We start from the raw sequence: 22,238 nt of genomic DNA, 5'->3' as shown, positions 1-22,238 counted from the left end.
TTCAGAATCAATGGGTAATTGGTTAGCATTTGTGCTCAGGATTATTATTAATGATCATTAATGATTATGAAACAGATATGGACATGCAGAGTTTAACTCTATAAATCACAATAATAGTGCCTACTATGCCACTATGTCACTCTGTATGTCAACACTCCAATGCTTCTGACCTTTAACTATCTCCTTGTTAAAAAAAGTATATTAGGGATTTTACAGTACATTTACAAATATTGCAATGTGTGCGTGTTCCTAGGTACAATTAAAATAAGTTTAAAAAAACTCTAAAAGGACTGTAATGCAAAAAGGAAAAGAATGAGCTGTGTTAGGTATATATGAACCACTTTTCTCCCTAAATTGAACAACATAAAATAGCAGTCAATTAAAGAAAAGAGATCCTGCTGATTGAAAACAATCTGTGCAGTGGATCTCAGAGTTAAGATTTCTCAGCTAAAAAACCCTGACAAAAGACCCTGACGCTCTGTAAGTTCTTGGTATGGGAGCTTAATATACATGATTACTGTCAATGTTATTTGAAATCCATATTTCAACAAATTCAAGTAATTTTGTATTATTTATGCATGACAGGTGGAATGTTAAAGATCTCAATTAACCTTTTTCAACTGCCTTGGGAAATTTACAGTGATGTTAATTTTAAGCTGCACTGGTTGTTTGAATATCCCAGTATATGCAAAAAACCATAGCTGACTGAAGCTAATGTAAACACGTAAAAAAGTTCACAAAGAACCTGATTGGAGTCTGACAGTTAATAATTGCTTAAAACTGCCTGATAAACTAAGCTATGATTTCAGCTGCAGTAGAAAGGATTTTTTATGTAGTTTCAAGTGGAAGAAGACAGTGATGATTAGACCAAAGTACGCCTTCAAATATGTTTTCAAGGTTATCTGCAGGAATGCATATTAGAATTTTATTTATTATGAAACTGGTGCTAGCTAGTCCTTCATTAAAAAACATCAATACGAAATTCAAATAATAAGTTTTAACCTTGGATGTGATATCTATATGTATATATAGCATCATACTACAATTGGCAAAGGATTTTAATAAGTATTTTATACATTTCACTTGTGGGATACATTTTTGGGAAAGAGGCAATATACAAGACAATCAACCATCCACACTGTGAGCTGGATAAAACAATACTTTCTGATTTGAATACACAAATGCATTCTCAAATTAAATTATAAACATTAAAGTTGGAGCACTGCAAAATGGTAGCATTGCTGCCTCACAGTGCTGGGGCCCTGGGTTCAATTCTAGACCTGCATAGCTATCTGTGAGGAGTTTGTATGTTCTTCCAATTTTCATGGGGGTTTCCTCCCAGAGTCTAAAGACACACTGGTAGGTTAATTGGTTTCTGGGAAAACTGGCCCTGGTGTGAGTATGTGTGTGTGTCTGTGTCTGTGTGTGCCCTGTGATGGACTGGCATCCCATCCAGGGTGTACCTGCCTTGGCCCATTGCTCTCCAGGAAAAGGTTCAGGCTCTCCCACAATCCTGAAGCAGTTAGAAAAATGGATGGATGGATAAAACGAGGAAACAGTAGCTTCACAGTGTAACATTTTCACTTGCTTAGCAAATGTCTAAAGTATAGACAAAAACAAAGTAGAATCTGATTCAGAACGGAAACTCTACAGAGTTAATTGTTTATTTATATAGTATGTGCAGGGATGGTTGGTTGCTACCAAAAATGTGTAATTCTTGGCTATTTAAACTTTTTACAATTGCTGTAGTGAAAACCTTCAAATGCTGAGAGAAATGTCTTATCTAAATGAATGTTTCTCTGTAGTTACTGCTTATGCATTAATAAAAAGACACTGTGTAAATTACCTATATTACCATGCGGAATGCTTAGCTTTTGGGCCATTTAGAATGCATAGTCAAAACTAAAATAATGCTTTTGAGAGCACAATATTGCACATGGCCTTTAAAACAAACATATGGATGACAGAATGGTTATACAGTGTTTTCCATTAAAGAAAACGAGACATTTAAAATTCCATTTACATTTGTAACAATGGATTGTAAATTTGCATACACTTCTGGGAAAGAAACTGAAAAGATATAATTATTTTGCAAATAGCACAGCCTTATGCTTGGGACAGTGCTCCTCTTTGCAATTGATGTGGTTGTCAGTGTGGAAGGCTGGAAACCAGACAGGTGCAAAGTGAATGGAACAGCTTTGAGACACAAGCAGTGCAGCAGATGATGAAGTGACAACTGACAAGGAAAAGAGGTGAGATTTCAGACCTATTAGCTATGATCCTGCTGGTTTCGCTGGAAAAAAAATTTAAAGCCTGAATGACTATAAGGGAAAAAAAATTGTGTGCGATTGTACACCATTTAAGGGTTTGCGATAATTGATTTTATTGATTTTTTGTAGCATAAGTTCTAATTCCTTTAACCAGACTGGTAGTGTGAGAAGCTGTGCCTTTTAAATGCTAATTACCTTATAATGAAGGCATGTGAGTCAATTTGGGCACCATAATTGGATCCTTTGAGGTTCCCAGAATTTCCCACCACAGCACAGGTCCTGCAGCGCGACGAGCCCCAGTCCACATACATCTCCTCCCCAGGGATAACCTCAAACAGTCTCTGCACCACCTCTGTGTAGTTGGCCGGATTGTTTTCTGACTGCAGCCGCTGTGAAGTGAACAACAAAATAAGGACAAGAGGCTTTTAACCCTGGGTGGCTTCTTTATTTCTCTTTAAGTTCAGTAAAAAATAAAAGAATACATCTAAGATTCTTGAGTGTACTTCTGTACTTCTACGTTTGAAGAACTGACGTGTAGCTCAAAACAGCTGAGAGCCATAATCACAAAATAAATTGAAAAGGTCTACTTGGTTAAACTGCAATCAAAACAATATTATTAAAACTTTGTTGACCATACACTCAGCATTTATCAGAGACTTGGTTATGTTTTCAATGTGAATGAAAAACATGGAAGGTTTTAATATAACAAGTGCTGCACTTATACCTCTCGATATATGCACGATTCACTGAATCAGTAAATCATTTTAGAAGATTAGTAATACTGTTAGGTAGAAGCCAACACACACAATTGTGTTTAACTTAATGGGATGGTATTTATACTGTGTTGGTGCAATGTGATAATTTTTCTCAAACAGAATTAGAAACTCCACCTTTCATCCAAACAGAACAAATGCCAACAATGAACAATACAAAAAGGTTGTGCAAATCCTTACCCTAAGAGTTAAAGCTGCAAAAATACCCTTAACACCAGTTTTGTGTTATAAGATGGGAGAAAGGAATAAGTTATATAACATATTGTTGAAGCTGTTACCCTTGGTGGATGAGACCTTTAATAAGATACTAACAACCAAACCAGCTAGAATGGCCAAATAGCCTCTTTTTCAATCCAATTCTTATTTCAGCCAGACAGTAAATACAGTATGTAAGAATAATGGTAACAGTGAAGGAGACAGACTGAAACAAAATACTTGATGCAGTAAAGACAGATGTATTAAAAGAATGATACAAGATGTGACAGATACAAGAACATGGGCAAGAACTGTAGTGCTTTTCACTGTGATAGACAACTACATTAAGTTTTATTCAGAAACCATGTTGGAGAGATTTATGCGAAGCCAAAATGTGGCATCAGGTATAGTGTTTTATCAAGCAGAAACTTAATACTTTCTTTTAAGTTACAAATGACACAGCAAGAACCTTCCCTGTATTTGGGCTTTTAATTCAGAAGTAGATATAGTAATTGACTTTTAAACTACGCCTAAGCTGCGTCTGCAATCTAATTGTCCTTGTAGTCACCGTGGTTATTCAATTATATTGTGCTTGAAACACTTTGCCAGCTTCAATTTAAAAGAATGTTTTAAATTGACCTTTAAAATTAAGTTAGCATAATGCTGCATAGTAATGTTTGAAACCTCAAGTATAAGAACAAAAAGAACAGAACAAAGAAACTCATACCCCTGCCTCTTTAATACGTTAATTAAAAGCCTGGCCTCAGTTCTTAGCTCATAGAATAAACTAAATGTAACGCATCAACCTCTTTCCCTTCTATTCCAGACTCTTCATGGCTGAATCGTTCAACATAGTGTACTGCATCACCCTAGGCATCCAAACTACTATTTGTTAACGTGATAATTCAGTTGCCCTAAGATCTGCAAAGGAAATGTTCCAATATATTCTCGTGCTATCAATTCATTTTCAAATTACCAATTCAAATTGTTTTGGTAGAAAAGCTTAGAGTTGTCAGACAGCTTAAGTTTGTTACATCTGGTCATCTTCCAGATGTGGAAAGTGTACTAATTCATTAATGTGTGGAGACAAGTCTCTCTAAAATAAACAACACATAAAAACAGGCTCCCCAAGCTACAGCTGGCAAAAAGTCTTCATCAGGTTCACGGCACAATAAAATCATCCCATTTTAAGGTGCACTCTTCTTTCCCCATAGTGTCTGTATTAGTGCAGTTACTGAGTTTGCCAACTTTGTTACAGAAGAGAAAGGGAAACTGAACACCTGCTAACCCTCAACTCCTCTCCTGGCCAAAACCCTTAAATTCTGCTCTCATTTACCTCAGTGCTAGGCATGCCACTACTTCCACCCATGCTGACACACACCATGGGGCTGAACATCACTTACTGAGCACTAACCTTCCTCCTGTGCTCTCATAGTTACTAATACTATAACCATGTTGGTGAAGCTCCTCTTCATTCCTCAGCTACCTCACCAGCAGCATGGATGCTATCAGTTTTGCAGAAGTGCCAAGTCCACCTGAGACAGCAAAGACTACTCTTCCAGTGCTGGACAGCTCCCCCTCTGGTTGAACCGGTAACTGCAGACGTATTCAGGAAAGAGCTGTCTACTTACACTTGTACTCCCATGTGGATGCTTCTTGACAGCTCAATGCACTCAGTTTCAGTTCTCCCACGCTAACAACATGCCACAGAACTATGCACAGAAGTCCATTATATAGCACAAGTGAGTGCAGATGGAAAATGTGATGAAGTCAGTTTTATCAACATGTTTTTTGGAGAAAAAAAAAAATCAATAGACAGTCCAGAAAAGGGTAGCTTATCAGCACAGCAAAGAATATAACCCCCTGGAGGGTAGAGGATTTTTTATGTCTTAATTCAATTGCTATTACGAAAGCACTGGCACAGTTCACTTGTTATTAAAGGGTGTTGAGGATGATTTCCATGTCATGAATAAGAGCTCCTTGAGGCCCCTTGATAAACAAAAGATCTGATTTCTTTAAAGCTGCATCTGTCATGACAATCTGAATTGGTAATTTGAGGTTGATTTGCCTTGCTAAGTGTTGCAGTTCACCATAATATAGCAGTCCAAGAATGACAGTGAGTAAAACTGGATGGCAGCTCTACGTTTCTTTGGGCAAAACTGATCAAGTTGGGAAATGTGACAAGAACAGTTGTGAAAACAATTAACTATTCAGTCGAGAACACTCAACTACAGACAGCTTACAAATTTTCTTGCTGAAGCATGAGCTGAATGAAGCCATTTAATTTACCATTCTGATGGTAAGAAATGAAGCAGTTTTCATGTGAAAAAAGAAAAAAAAAACTCTCAATGACCTGACATATCCTGTAAGGTGAGCTGACCTGGGTTTTTCAGTTGATATGACTGGCCAACCTAATTCACTAAAGAGTTCAGATTTATTTTTTTCAGATTTCAAATTCAGAATTATTTCAGAAATGCACTCTACTATCAAAATATTATTTTGAAGCTTGGTCTGTTTGAGAAGCACATATTAAAAGCTTTTAATTACATTTTTCTGCATCATTGGCGAACAATTAAGGTTAAATTAACCTTAACTTCAGAGCTCACCAGGGAAGTGCTTTGAAGACTTCTATTGATTTGGCAAGAATATTCTCTATAGCCAGATACAGTTTATACTGTATGTATAGAGCCTAATTGATGTCCATCTTGGTAACATTCTGCGACTCACAACCACAAATATCAAACCTTATTATCAATCCTAGATATATAAGGCTGAGCTGTGCCGTTTTTATCTAAAAAGGTTTGGACAGTGTTTTGACAAACATCCAGTCTTAACTGGAAATCCTGTCTGTGATACTTGCATTAGAGTGCCTCCATCCAGAGGAATCTAAAGTAATGCATAATGAACATGCTTGAGGTACAGTACTTAGACTTAGGATTTGATATCATTTCCATTGAGCCTAAGCTCTTCCAATAATACAACTCCTGATCTTGTTCATTAGGCACAGAAACTTACCTGCCACCATTTGTAGGTGTCTTCAGAAAGGATGCTGTTCTTCTTGGACATCAAAGGGTGTATGGATTGATTAAAACGCTCATCGAACCAGGGGACAATATCAGGCTCTGAAATACATCTCTTGCACGCACAGACCCTTTTGGGTAGGTTTTCAGTTGCTCCTCCAGAAAGCTTAAGGAGATAAAAGTATGTTGTTGATGGATCATGGTATGTGTAGCTGAGCAAAAATGTGGTGAGGGTAAGGATAATGAAGAGCAGAGTCAGGGTGGGAAATCTCATGCTCCAGAGCCTGAAGCTGAGCATTGTAAATTTTCTCAACATTCCAGCAGTGAGGAGGAATGTTAAGTGTTATGTTGGAGTTTTTAATTTGAAGCTAAATTTCAGGACATCGGCATTCCAAAAACAGCTTGGGCTTTTAAGGCAGTGCACTTCAGCCTTTTAGAATACAAATACGTCAAAGAAAATGAAAACACAGCCTTGTTTAACCTACCATTTGTGGTTGCTGAGTAGCAGAAAGGTAGTACGAAATATAATTACAGGGCTGACGTTACACAGTGGGCACTGGATGCTAGCTTTTCACTGCACTATACTATGTTATAGAGAAAGAGAAAGAGACATTTAAAAATCAGTACAGGCCAATGGTAATAATTGCCTTTTCAATAGCTACTTATTATCACTTTGAAAATACAACCAATATGAAGGCTGACTAAAGATGGTATGAGGTTCTGTTATCAAGAGGGTCAGTCGGTGTACTGTTCCATTGTGGTCAATTCCTTTTCTGTTGCTTATCACGCAAATGAACTGGGTGTTCCTGGTGGCTGATGATCTAGGAGGTAATAAATGTTTCTGTCAGCTTGGCTGTAGAGTGACGAGTAGAGCTGCTCCTCAAGGATGAAAACGCTTTTCTTTCTTCTCAGTTTGTTGTGTTGCATAAAGTTTGCATTATGTCCTGGAGTTAACCATTATCCACCTAAAACAAAGAAAGAACATTAAGATGATTACACTACACGTTATGCTTAGCATTTATGGGCAATGCATTTCTGTAAACTGAATGGAATGAAAAACAAAAAAATTTCAAATCTTGAACTCTTATACACCATCTGGAATAGGTGGGACTGAGGCAGATGCATGCTGGCACAGACAAGCTGCCTCTCTCTTCCTGCTTCTTGATCTACGGCACACGGCTGCTTTTTTATACTGTATAATATGTCATACATTTCAAACACAGTTAATAGAACAAACAATTCAAGAATCACAGATATACAGTATGAATTCAAGGCAAGGGAGGGAACCATACACATTATGGTTTTAAATAGTTGGCACCAGATCTCACCAGAGGGTGTGAAAACTCTAGAAAACAATATAGGTTGCGACTGTTGAGGTCTGAAAAAATGTACATTTAGATTATAATCTGTAAATCTGTGTTTGATTTTCACGATGCAAGCATTAAGATATTTTCTCTTGTTCAAAGCTTAAACTTCCTTAACACTTGTAATATTTTCTTAAATAAAGAGGTTTAACTCATCTTACAGCCATCTCACAACTTTTGGGTTCAATTCCAGGCTGGGGAATTTCCTAAGCTACTCTTCGAAATTTGCATGTTGTCCAGATGGCCACTGAGATTTTCTACAGGTGCTGTGGCCTCCTCCCACAGTCGAAAGACATGCCTTTTAGGTTGACTGGTGTCTTTAAAATGAGTGTTTGTTTCTGCTTTTAGATACACACTGGACATGAGTCTATCTTGCACTGTACCACCTGTTTGCCCCTTTTGTCACCAGTTCACTGCAACCCTGTATTGGACTATTGGGCAATTATTGATATTTAATGGATGGGAAATACAACTTATTATTTGTGCAATATGGGTGGGGCGGTGGCTAAGGATCTGCACCTGTAGCTGGAAGGTTGCTGGTTTGTATCCCACGGCAGGCAGACTGAGCAAGCCCCTTTACCCCAACTGCTCCAGGGATGGCGTATATACGGCTGATCCTGCGCTCTGATCCCATGCTTCTCCCCCTGTCTGTCTCTCATGGAGAGCAAGTTGGGGTATGCGGAAAGACAAATTCCTAATACAAGAAATTGTATATAGCTAATAGAGTGATCTTATCTTATCTTACACACCTGAAGGAGGCTCCACTGCTGAAACATTGCGTTTCCTTTCTTTTCTTTTCAGAATGCAATAAACCCGTTACCTATTTCATTGCAAGCCTACTCACGTTGACGTAGCTACCTACTTGAACTACTTTATCTTATATGTTAACCACACATTCATCCATCCATTTTCTAACTGCTTAATCCAACTCAGGGTTGCAGGGGAGCTGGAGCCTATCCCGACAAGCAACAGGCACACACCAGGATACACCCTAGATGGGACACCAGTCCATCACAAGGCACACATAGACACAGACACACTCACACCAGGGCCAATTTTCCCAGAAGCCAATTAACCCACTAGTATGTTTTTAGACCAAGGAAGAGGGAGGAAAACAGAGCACCCGGAAAAAAAAAAACAATGCAAACATGGAGAGAACACACAAACTCCTCAGACATAGCACCCCTGGTCCAGAATTAAACCCAGAGCCTTAGCTCTGTTAGGCAGCAATGCTAACCACTACTCCACTTGGTCGCTAACTTATGAGAATTCATTTTTAACAAAATATTAACAGATGTATATTCAAAAACAGCATCTGAAACCATATAACTTTAACAGATAATTAAGAAGATGAAAGGAACAGGTAAAGGTATATTCCATGCTGAAAAGAAAACAAGCACTATGTTTTGGCTGTGGAGCCTTCTTCAGCATAGAATAAACCTTTACCTGTTCCTTCGCGGCCTACGCATGCTGATGAATCTACCTACATGAAAGATATACAAACATATCACTTCTTAAGAACATATGTGCCTCACAGCAATTAATGATTTAATTAATTATTAAGACCAAGTGTAATGATTAATGCAGTTTGGTTTTTCTGTGGTAAAGGTTCTAATTTATATTCAGAGGTAAAATCTATTAAATAAAGAGCATTTAATTTTATAAGACGGTTGACAATACTTTATAAATTGATGGACAATATTTTTCAATGTACTCTAAGTCATGTATTTATTTTTTTTCACTTCCATAGCAAATGTATAATTCAAAGAAACCAGGTTTGGAAAGGGGGACAAAGGCAATTTAGTACAATGGGACAGATTTCCTGTCAGAATATAAGAATATGTCATCACAGAGAAACAAAAGAATGCAGACAGACCACTGACATACAGGCACAATTACAGAAGGGCTATGAGCCAGCTCTGAATGCTCACACACTTGCTAATGGAAGCAGTGAAAATCTATAAATACACGAGGATAAGCATTCCTCATTGAAGGTCTTTGATCTGGCGGGGAAAAGGAGATGAGCTCTGTTGAGACATACTGTAAAGGTTCAAGGCAACTATTTCAAGGTTGTGATCCAGGTCGATTTTTGCTGTCAGAGAAGTTAAGCAGATGCCCCCTTTGATCTAAATTAACTAGCACTGTGGATAGAGGAAAATGAAATAGGACAATGTGGATCTCCTTGGAATCCTTGCTGTTACTGCTGAAGTATTAATATATGATAGATAACATAATACTGGTAGGTACAACTATACATATAATTTGCATTTTTGACTATAAATTGGGAATTTAATGTAGGTGTACAGGTATCTACTTAACTGCCTAAGGAACACCCGTGAACATGAGTTCGCTTTTATGTCTCAAGACCAGAGTTAATTTCACTGCACAGTCTGTATCTGGAATTGAAGCTGCTGGCCCTGTTTAATTACAGTATAAGTAAATGTCACATTGTCAAATCTATTTTTCTCTTTTCAATATCTTTAAGAACTATAATGAAATATACTGATAATGTACAAAGTAAGACTAAGGAGTATCTGACCATGGGAGACACAGTATCTTACATTCATCCCGCTCCCCAACACTATGTGAAATAGGACTCTCAGCCCACCGCTGGTTCTTCAGTCTGCTCAATGTGAAAGCTGTCAGCTATAACCAATGTCCGCTCCATGCCTGACTCAAGAATGCTCCTGTAAATACTTTCTCAGCTATTGCAAATACAAACAGAAAAAAATTCAATGTAAAATACAAATAGAAAGTTTTATTTCTAATTAAGTTTTCTAGCAACTGTCACTACAGATGTGTTAGGGAACAAGTAATAGGTTTATTCCATGCTGAAAAGAGAAGACAGAACACACAACATTTCGGCTGTGGAGCCTTTTTGGGTATAAGCTTACACCCGAAGAAGGCTCCACAGACAAAAAGCTGCATTTTGTTCTTTTTTCAGCATGGAATAAACCTATTACTTGTTCCTTTGCAGCCCATGCATGCTGACACAGCTACCCACCTGAACTACAGATATGTTAGTATTCAAAACATGGTTAAATGTTTCCCCACTTACAGTATCTCTATATTCCCTTTAAAGAAAAAAAAATCAGTTTTGAAACTAAATCCATGTGTAAAATGGGTTTGCATGAATATACACATCCAAAATAACACAGATTTAAGGGGAATGAAAAGGTCATGTTATTTCCCGTGAAAGGTGTTCCAGTTTGAAACTGAAACTGGGAATTCAGCATTCAAGTCAACCACAGACAATACATGAAACAAAAACAAGAGGTTTAAAATACTCCCCCATGATACCCTGTAAATGTTACGGCATTTGCTCCTTTATGGGGTTCAGTGAGTTCTATCTATTTCTGACAGGCAGCCTAGGCCAGTGAAAATGACACCATTGAAACTTCATGGTCACAGAAGTTGAACCACATACAGTAGGAACATCCACACAACCAAACTCACAATGTCAAGACCAGAAAAACACATGAATAAAACATCACTAAAACAAGTACAGTGACAGCAGCAGTGAAGAAACACATTATGTGTTTAGAGGTAAATGTACTGTATACTGTATGTTATACCTTCTCTTTAATAAGATTTTAGTTTAAAATCTTGTGTCTTGAGTGATTTATGGTATTTATAATGAGATTATTTGTGACACTGGTGAGCAATATCAGAATAAGAAGGTTTTGTAAATGTTTATCAATGCTAAAACAAATTGGATAAGAAATTACTATGACTGTAAATAATTTCTGACATTTTTCCACTGATAAACAGATCATGTGCAATACTAACTCTAGTATTTTCAAAAGTGGTTTTTGCTAGAGGGATTTATTAGCATGGAAAGCACCCTAAGTGTATAAAGGGATACACAAAAATTCCCAAACTGTAAAGATGTTTTTGAAAAGGAATTTAATTTAATTGAAAGATGGCTTCCTCATCTATTTTAATTCAATTCTTGTAAAGAGTAAAGAGCTGATTACATCTGCTCAGCTACAGTACATCATAAAGTAAGCCAGACATCTGAGTGGGGGAACTTTATTGTGGCACAGTGTAAAAGAATCACTGTACAATAACTTTGGACATGCATTTGGCAAATATTGGAAATTCTGCTGTAGAGTACAGTGCTATTGATAAGTATAGGGACAGTGAAGTCAAAATTGCTATTTTGGTTGTATACTCAAGCAAATCAGATTTGAAATGAAAAGATATATAAATATATTTAATTTCTCGGCATTTCTGAGGACATTTAATTTACCGGCTTAAAATAATATCACATTTTGTGTTCCATCGCCCCAGTTTAGGTGAGCATACATACTGGGACAAATTAACTTAAAAGTAAATTAATTGAAGTAGCATAAAACACAGTATTTGGTTGCAAATCCTTTGCACGCAGTTAACCGCATCCAGCCATTAACCAACTGACATCACCAAATTCTCAGTTGGTTCTTTTGGGAACTTTTCCAAGCCTTTGCTGCAGCCATTTTCAGTTGCGGTTTGTTTTAGGGAGTTTCTGACTTCACTCCTTTTCAGCAAGTGAAATGCACGCTTGATTGGATTTAAATCAGAAGATTATAATAATAATAATAATAATAATAATAATAATAATAAATTGCTTACACTTATATAGCGCTTTTTTGGACACTCCACTCAAAGCGCTTTACAGGTAATGGGGACTCCCCTCCACCACCACCAATGTGCAGCTTCACCTGGATGATGCGACGGCAGCCATAGTGCGCCAGAACGCTCACCACGCATCAGCTATCAGTGGGGAGGAGAGCAGAGTAATGAAGCCAGTTCATAGATGGGGATTATTAGGAGGCTATGATTAGTAAAGGCCAATGGGAAATTTGGCCAGGACGCCGGGGGGGGGACCCCTACTCTTTTAGAGAAACGCCCTGGGATTTTTAATGACCACAGAGAGTCAGGATCTCGGGTTTACGTCCCACCCGAAGGACGGCCCCCGTTCACAGTATAGTGTTCCCATCACTATACTGGGGCATTAGGACCCACATGGACTGCAGGGTAAGCACCCCCTGCTGGCCCCACTAACACCTTTTCCAGCAACAACCTTAGTTTTTCCCAGGAGGTCTCCTATCCAGGTACTGACCAGGCTCACACCTGCTTAGCTTCAGTGGGCTGCCAGTTGTGAGTTGCAGGGTGATATGGCTGCTGGCCGTAATTGAAGTCAATAGATTGACTTGGGCAGTCTAAGACTTTCCACTTTTTTCCCCTGAGGAGCTCCTTGGTTGTGTTGGCAGTGTGTTTTGGCTCTTTGTGTCTTGCTGCATGATGAAGTGCTGGCCAGTAAGACTGGATGCATTTTCTTGGATAATGATGAGTGAGCCAGTTCCAGAGGCAGCCATGCATGTCCAAGCTATGACACTATCTCCCCCTCGCAGATGATTTGGTACACTTTGGATCATCTGCAGTTCATTCCTTTCTCCACACTTTCACCTGGCCATCTCTATGGCAGAGGTTTATCTCTGTCCATCTGCCTAAGACTTTGTTCTAGAACGCTATTGTGTAATCTTTGCACTTTTTAGTAAACTGTAATCTGGCCTTTCTATTTCTGGTGCTGATGAGAGGTTTGCATCTTGCAGTGTATCCTTTATAATTCTGCTGTTGAAGTCTTCTGCAAATAGGCAATTGTGATCGCATCATCCCTGCACTATGGAGGTTGCTGGTGATTTCAGCAGCAGCTGTTTTCCTTGGCCAACCTGGTCGTTGCCAATTGTTAAGTACAAAAGTGGTTTCTTTCTTTTTCAAGATATTCCAATTTGTGGATCTTGCTATGCTCAGTTTCTATGCTATGGTTCTGACCGAATTCTACTTTTCTTTCAAAACATCCAAATTGCTTGCTTTTCTTTCATAGACAGAAAGTGTGTTGCTTTAGGACTACTGACTCTAAGGTTAATCCAACACTACACATTCATAGCTCTTTTACGTGTTGCACAATCAATGCAACAGGAAGCACCTGGCCAATAAGAAACACCTGGCCGTCTATTGTCCCAATACTTATGCTCACCTGAAATAAGGGGATTAAACACAAAAAGTGTTATTCTAACACATTCAAGTATAGAAATAAAAGGTGGCAATATATACCTCTGCTTTATTCATCTTTTCATCTCGGACCTGAATCTCTTGAGTATACAGCAAACATACTGTAGCAATCTTGACTTCAGTGTGCCCATCCTAATGTCAGTGAACCATGTACCTTAACACATTACAGCTTCCAGGTTATGAAGAAAACTTCAAGAAACAGTTGTGATATCTGTTAAATAATATACAGTACAAAATGTTCCAATCCAAGGTACTCATAAAAATGTTTTTATATGCTTGTATGGATCTAAAAGGTTTCAATCTTTGGGGTCCCCTCTGTTTAAGCCCTTTCACACTGGTGCCTGGTTCTTCACCCCTTGTTTGTTCCAGAAGTGAATGTTGAAGACCTTCCAAAGCAAGAGTGAAAGCAATGATGTAAAGTTTTCCAATTGTTCAGAAAACACCAAATAGAATTGTGGGAAGATGTCATAATTTAAATATATAATTTGTCTTAACTTGGTCAAATGAAAAGCTTTAAAAACATCTATAAATAAATTTCAAACAGAAAATCACAACCAGGATATTTATGCCTACATTAGTATTTTATTTTAATATTTGCCAATACAATTATATTAATTACACTTGGCAACCATCTGTTTCTTTGATATTAGGATTTTCAGAATGGAAACTGTGCTGAACCATACTCACAGCTTAGCACCCACATCACTTGAATCTCTTGAAGTGCGATGGATGATTAGACTGGGACTGTCTAATTAGTGCCCACAACACTTGATTTAAACTGACTTTGTACAGTAGCTCACATCCAAAAGATGCAAACTTGTTACTAACAGGAGTGAATGTGCGAGTTCATTTCTGGATCCAAAGCCTGTTTGTTTGTTAAAAATTGGCAAAGATTCAACACACTCTCTTGTTCATTTTTGCTGATCACAAGTGAGGAGATGGAGACATATGTAAATTGTTTAGCTGAAGATTTTCAAGAAATAGGTGGAGATGGGGAGATCGCTCTATATATCGTTATTGGTTTGGAAGTGGAAATACAGTATATTAGGTCAAGCAATATAACCAGCTATAGAACAATCCAGTAAATTTGTACTGCATTTGAATAGTTTGATATGTAATAGTTTATAGTGTCAACAACGATTATAATATGCATATTATCAAAAACTATAAGTATTTAAAGTTCAGACCAGAAAATGAAAACAATGTCCTGGAAAAAAATTGTGCAAATTTAGACTGGTAAAAGAGGAAAGATGAGAGCGGATTTAAATTTTAGAAAAGCAACTATTTCCGTTAAAATGACATGTTAATATATTCAAAACTTACTGCATTAAGGAAGATGCTACAGAAATGTGATTTTTTCCATATTAGATAAATGAGTTTTATCAAATACATTTTTCCCTTTTTCATACTCTTTCTCATGTTTTTAAAGTTCCAAAGTTCTGTTTTATATGACTAATATAACATGCAAAGTTGTATATCTGTTTATAAACGTATCTATATACACATATATAAATCCATAAAAAATGAGTTTCAGATCAGAGTCCAATGTCACTATGATTACTGTCCATTGAAATGTCCTTTAGGATCATGAGAACTACTGTATAAAGTAGTGGCAGAATTCAGACAATAAGAAGCTATTGGATTAGAGAATCAACAGATATCACTTTATGAACCATGATCCCACATCTCTATGGACATCTGTGAATATCCTATGGAACAGATGCAATGATATGCTACAGTTATAATAGCTTTTGAATGTGGAACAACTTACTTTCTATTATCCTAGTAACATATAAAATTACAGTTGATTCTTGAGGAAGGAAACACACATGGCAGCTATGCACTTGCAAGACACTTTCAATGAAAATGCAAGTCTTGAATGAGCTGTTAAAAAACATGAAAGGGAGAAAAGTAGGAGTTGTTATGGAATTGTGAAATGTATTGAATATGCAGGACAATTTATCAAATGTCACCCACACTAATTCCCTTATGAATATAGCACCTCAGTGTTTCAAAGCACAGAGATTAACTGCAGCATATATCAAAATGCAGGACAATATAATTATACCCAGTTCATTTGATCAATGGGTCAATTCGCACCTCAAGAATGATTTATGGAATGATTTTTGACTTCTCAACAGCTTTACCTTAAGTGAGGACACAGACTAAAAAAACTCCTTTACAATTATTCAAACTCTGGTTAACCATTTATTTGATGGAGGAATTAATCTTAGTGGAATGGAAAGTCTCATGCATAGTACATTTGCACAATTTACTACAGGTGTGAGTTATTTTCACATCCTTAAATTCTAACACGGAAGCACTATGCCATAGTCTTCTTTAATAGTGAACGCATTTAACAGGAAATGAAACCTTGTGAAACAAAGTAAGCATATATTATTGTCAGTGATGTGCATCAGGAAGAGGCCTAGCAGCAAAGACAACTAATATTTGACTGTCAGTGAACCATAACCTACCAGCCATATCTGGATTTTGCATCAACAACTCATTGTTGCACCATTATTCCAGTAATGTAATGTTTCAGTGATTTAGAGAGCATTTGTAACCAAAACCCAAGTTCTATTCAGCCCCGAAGAACTATGGCTCTCTTAATTAAAAGTGATTACTTGCTTAAGCGATCAATTATTTACAGGCGTTCCCACTCTTTAAAAATGGATGACTTACGAGGCTAACTGCTTTGGAGCTCTCCTCGGCTGGATTGCTCTACATAAATCCTAAAACTACTGCAGTTGCATTAAGTCTAAATAACTATATTAATTTTGAAAAATTAAACTAGATCACAAAGGAGTCTGTAGTATTTAGCTTTAACAGATAAGTTAAGATCACTTTATTAGCCATATACTGTACAATTTCTTGCATTAGGGGGTCATCTTTTCGCATACCCCAGCCTACTCTCCATGAGACACAGGAACACAGACGGGGAGAGAAGCTTGGGGTCAGTGCGCAGGGTCAGCCATTGTACAGCGCCTCTGGAGCAGTTGGGGTCAGGGGCCCAACGGAATAGGATTCCTCTGCTGTGGGATTTGAACTAGCAACCTACCAGCCACAGGTGTAAATCCTTAGCCACAGTGCCACCGCTCCACCCAAAATACCTAGCAGAGCTGGTATTTTGGTAGTGTCAGAGGCCCACAGAGGTGGGGCACTGAAAAGGAATTCCAAAATATTTTTCTGACTTAGACTCTGACTCTTAAACAAGGACACAGGCAAATTCTATATACTTGAGTAGAAGGGGAGCTATTAACATAACTGCTGATCAGTAATAATGAAATTATTTCTAGTTCCACTTCTTGGGTCCATCTGGGTGACCACAAGCATGAGACTAATAGGCATTAGAACTGATTTTGTGGACAGAATGCAATTCACCCAGAACAAAAGATTTTTCTTTTGACTGGAGGTAACACACACACGCACACGCGCAATACCCTGAACACTACTGATTAAACTACATTCCTTTAGCAAATCCAAAGGCTGAATGTTCAGTTGTCAATATAAGCTAATAATTGTACAGAACCAAATTGTTTTTTTTCTCCTTACAACTTTGACATATTGAATACAGCTTTTGAAAATGTTGTCCAGTGTTGTCTGGATTGAGAGGCACCCTCTCAGCTACCCTCAATCCTAGGTCGAGAGTGGCATATTGTGTTACTGAAGACAGTTCAATATTATGCCGAAGAAGCAACAGTAATGGATATGCTTACTGGCACTCATGTTGCCTGCACTAGCAAGAAAGAATTGCCATGACTGGATAATCAGTATCACTTATGTCACTCTATCTGCTCCTGTGCGATGGCAACATCTGACTGATGGAACTGCAACTGATTCATATCTCTCACACATTGGCTTCAGTCTGGAGTCCAATGACACAGTCACATGTAAAGGACAAACTCGCTTTTACGGTATGATTTCGCAATGTTTCCATATGCCATCGGTCGAAGACAAACTCGAACTGTACACTTGCATCTTGAAATAAACTGTTGGCAAAATGCACATTCTATTTCACTTTTATCAAAAATACTAACAGACCCCAATGTCTAGAAATTTCCACTGGATTTTGAATGCAAGGCTCTCCCCTCAAGGTGTGACAGCAGTATTTGCCCCCAAACACCTTCAATTTCATCTTTCAGTCCTGCAAATCGAATATTATGTTACCGTTTCATTACAGGCTATAAAGAAAAACTGCTACTTTGTTTTCAAACACAAAAAGTAAGCACTACCTTTCTCCTGCCTTTTAAAATTAAGGATTACATAAAAATCATGTTAAATGCATTATTTGGTTTTTAATCTAGGATTTAATGCGTTATTAGTTTCCTAATGCACCTACTTTTTATTTCACAAATAAAAGCTCTTTAACAAAATCACTGCAGCTACATATTGTACAAAACTGAACATATACTTCAAATACCCTTGAAATGTATTATTTTGAAAAAAAAATAATTCAACTATTTTAAATGCAAAAATAATTACATTAAAAACATGAGCCTGAAAATCCATAAGGATGACATAAATGGAGAAAAAGCAGGCACACTTTATGTTTGAATTCTAAGACAGGCAGAGTGTTTCAATGCATCACCCAGTCTTGTTTTATTGCATTCATTTTTTATGTAAAGAATGCTACCGGATATAAAGTAACTATAGAGTGGTTATATTATTTGGTCAAATATATTTTTTTTCTTTTGAAAGAGACCAGAGCCAGTAATATAAATATTGGGTTCAAGAACTACTGTTCTCTAATATCCAAACAAAGAACATTGATCTTCATCTGCCACACACATTTTAATTATTGTCATTTGTAAATCATCACACTTAACTCACTGCTTATGAGAGTCAGGTTTTATAGAGGTTTATGTGAGTAACCATAAAATCTTTAAGTGCTTGTAAAATTGTTGGTCACATAAACCAACAAAACCAAAACATGCTAGACCTAGGAATTGAAACTAATTCAGTCAAGAATTATATATATATACGCACTTATATAAAATATAGTAACCCCGCCCAACCAATGCTGCATGTAAACAAAAACAGTTCACATAAAAATGTAAATCATGTTGTCATAATTTAATTCAGCTCTAACTGAACAAGTCCACAGATGACCAGTAAAAAGCTTCAAAATGGATTTTCTTACCGAAACAAAAACTTTACTTTCCTATTGCTAAGCACAGCAGAATTATTTCAGTTAAACATTTCGACATACAGTATATAGCACTGCTATATGTTTCCAGGCAAAGTATCCTTAGAGAAGCTGGTAGGGGAAACATACATGTATTACAGCAATCTTTGATTTGCCAAGTCTTGGATCAAACTAGGGGAGTTCAAAAACTTTCTCAGTACTTTAAAACATGCTCGTCAAGGTTTTCTATATGAAGACAGAACAGGAAATACAGTACCAGAAAAAACACACCTCTAAAAGCTACAACAACATTGCATTTCACCTCTGAGACTCAAGGGTGGGTGTATCATTGCATCATGTGCAAATAAATTATGCACTTAACTACAGTAAGTGTAGCTTTTGTGTCTGGTGCAACTGTATTTAGTTTCTACTTTTAGAAAAATACAATCGGATCATTCTTAAAGGCATACTTATCTGCAACCATTTAGAAATACAATATGCAAAGTCATGGAGAATATTCAGATCAGCACTAGGTCAGCTTACTTTTTTAAGTGCTGAAGACTTTCATAAAGGATCATTTCTCGTTTGTTCATTCCAGGTATTAGATATTATATGAGAAAACAGCTTATGTTTTCTACCTCTAAATATGGTAATGTACAGGATGTGTTGTGGTAGCTCAGACTGCAAGGGTGCCTAGCTCCAGAGCGTGATCCTGACCACATCACCTCCACCTTCAGTGTCGGATGGTTGAGAAAAATGGACCTAAACTACCTACCTACTGGATACATGATATGCTAAATATGCTTGTCTTTAATGTCTTCTCAGCAACTTTCCCATTTAGTATTACAATATTTCACAAATTGCTGCAATCTTTGTATTATAAGCAGGATATAGTAATATTTGAATATAATATACCGTATGGATAGCCGAACTCCTTTTGTGCAAATGGGGAGCAGTCTAGCCTCTCTACTTCAAAGTTAATCTTGCATGAATGCTTGCCTTTTAAAACCAAAAACCGATGGTTGATCATCAGCCTGCAGGCATCATCTGTTTCCAATTGGGAAAACAGAAAGCAGTATTCAGTGAGCTAGACCATTCCTGTGCCTTCTAGATTCCTCGATCGAATGGTTTCTGATATTTCTGGTCACATTCACCAGATATTAAACAGTAAAGTGAATTATTATGCTTAAACTGTTGCAAGCATCTTTGTAACAGTAATGGTTCTGCAAGTGACTGTCTAGATTTCCTTATGGTGCCTTTTTAGGAAACCTTGCATTTTCCCAAACCAGATGAGAAAAAACTGGAGAAAATCCTTTTTGATGTCTGATACCAGAGGTGAGATTTAGACAAACAAACAAACAAACAAACAAACAAACAAACAAACAAACAAACAAACAACAGTTTATATAACCAGAAAGATCTAAGGTGTTAATATAAGAGTATTTATTTACCATGAATTGAAAAACAAAATGTATAAAGAAACAAAAACTTTAAAAGTTGCTGTTCCAAACACAAGAGGTTTTAGAGACTTTACCAACTCTGTCTCAAAGAAAAATATCCATGTTCAAGGAAAAAAAGGAAGAAAATAGTTTTGCAAATAAATATCTATGTCCTACCAATAATTACCTGTTTTGGGGTCTGAAACTATCCTGTCAAAGGAACAAAGAAGGCACATGACTATTGTCATCATTCCTGTTTTATTATTTGCATAAATGCCCTAGGCAAGATCATGACAACACTTTATTTTAAAAGTTAAATTTTTACCTCATTTGATTACATACCTAATATAGTACAATATATCTGTATGTACTGCAGCCTTTTATGGGGATCATATACTTGCCTTCTGTGTAAATTTGATAACCTAGAAACTATCAGTAGAAACCTAGTGTCAAAGGGGATTTATCTTGTACTACTTTAAACAAATACTGCATTTTTATCTTGGGATGACAGGCCAACAGAAACATAACACAGTATAAAACTACTTCTGTGGTATAACATTCGAGTGTAACATTGTATATCACACTTCGTTCAGAGGAAATGTTCCAGCTTTCTGTCCTCTGATCACGATAATAGACTTAAGCATACACTGGAAAATTTTTAAACTTTTGTTAATGCTATTTTTTATTTTTTAAAGATCCTTTCACTAGCAACTCTAAAACAAATGTTTGGTATAAACAAGACGGTAAATTATCAGTGTAATTTACAACACATTTATGTCATTAAGTTGACATAAATTATTGCATTATGACACTTTAAATGACTAATTTAGTTGTGTTTTTAAAAAAGGTAATAAAAACTGTGATCAAAATTCATTAATCTTAAATGACCACATCTAGAATTTGTATTATTTTTGCAGCAAGTTTCCACATACACTCTCCGTATGCTCCTATTGCAAACAACAAAAAGCAAGTTACTAATTAGAAAATTCTCTCGTAATTATGACTTAGTAATTCTCGCGTACTTTATGTGCTCATGTGAGAGCACAATTGTCGTATAATACCTATATCAAGTAGGTACTGTAGTTACGTCAGTATGCGTAGGTTGCAAAGGAACATGTTAAAGGTTTATTCCATGCTGAAAAGAGGAAAAAAAAAGTAACACAACCTTTCGGCTGTGAAGCCCTCATAGCCAAAATGCTGTTTTTCTACTCTTTTTAGCACGGAATAAACCTTAAATTTATTCCTTTAAAGTACAGTACAAGCCAAAGACAAAAACATATACTCTACTATCAGCCAGCTTTTACTGGGTTAAATGTAACACTGTAATAGGTTACACACCTGTAATAGGTGTGTTGGTTTGTAACACACAGTTTACATTTGTATAGCCCTTTTCATCTCACAGGATCCCAAAGTACTTCACATATTGGATGGAACACACTTCCTCCACCATTAGTGTGTGTATTTGACGTGTTAAACAGGAGTTATGACATAGGTTCCAAAGAAAGCTGTGGAGATCAATGATCAGATCAGTTATTAATCCCAACCAATCCTTTAAGTTTAGAAATTTATTTTTGAGTGTCTTGTTTGTTAAATCATATCTAAATATCAGTAACATTTATGCCAGAGTGTGATAAAATATCCTTTTATGTGCACACTCATTCATAAGCTAAAGCAGCTTATATTTTTGATGAATATCAAAACCATTAATGTACTGTTCTGATATTTACGTTTTGTCTGTCTTCTTGAGCGGTAGAAGCAGTGGTCAGGTCAGCTTCGGGCAAAGTTATTTTTCTTATCATATCATGTGAACATTCCTGGTACAATTCACACTGCACCTCATGTACATTCCTTTACTGCTTGCATAATGGGTTATAAACTTCCATTTAATTCCATTATCAGACTTGATCCCTTAGCAGAGCCCATATTGATTTTTTTAATATATTACTTCTTTAAACTTGTGGTTGAGAGACTGTGATTATATATTTGTTACTT

General features: G+C 36.8%; 1 protein-coding gene across 5 annotated transcripts in view; it reads right to left on the bottom strand.

Annotated features, from left to right (window-relative positions):
• The window catches only part of st3gal1 (ST3 beta-galactoside alpha-2,3-sialyltransferase 1), a 50,958-nt gene that overhangs the window by 11,869 nt on the left and 16,851 nt on the right, over window positions 1-22,238 (bottom strand). For 3 of the 5 annotated variants that reach the window (XM_069194698.1, XM_015357041.2, XM_015357042.2), the window contains exons 2-3: window positions 6,254-7,223; window positions 2,466-2,659 (exon numbers count right to left, since the gene is read on the bottom strand). In XM_069194698.1, the coding sequence (XP_069050799.1) occupies window positions 2,466-2,659; window positions 6,254-6,574 (515 nt within the window). In that variant the 5' untranslated portion in view covers window positions 6,575-7,223. 5 annotated transcript variants of the gene reach the window in all.

The sequence above is a fragment of the Lepisosteus oculatus genome, chromosome 10, assembly GCF_040954835.1.
Source record: "Lepisosteus oculatus isolate fLepOcu1 chromosome 10, fLepOcu1.hap2, whole genome shotgun sequence".
Taxonomy (NCBI): Eukaryota; Metazoa; Chordata; class Actinopteri; order Semionotiformes; family Lepisosteidae; genus Lepisosteus; species Lepisosteus oculatus.
This window is presented reverse-complemented; position numbering and strand designations above follow the sequence as displayed.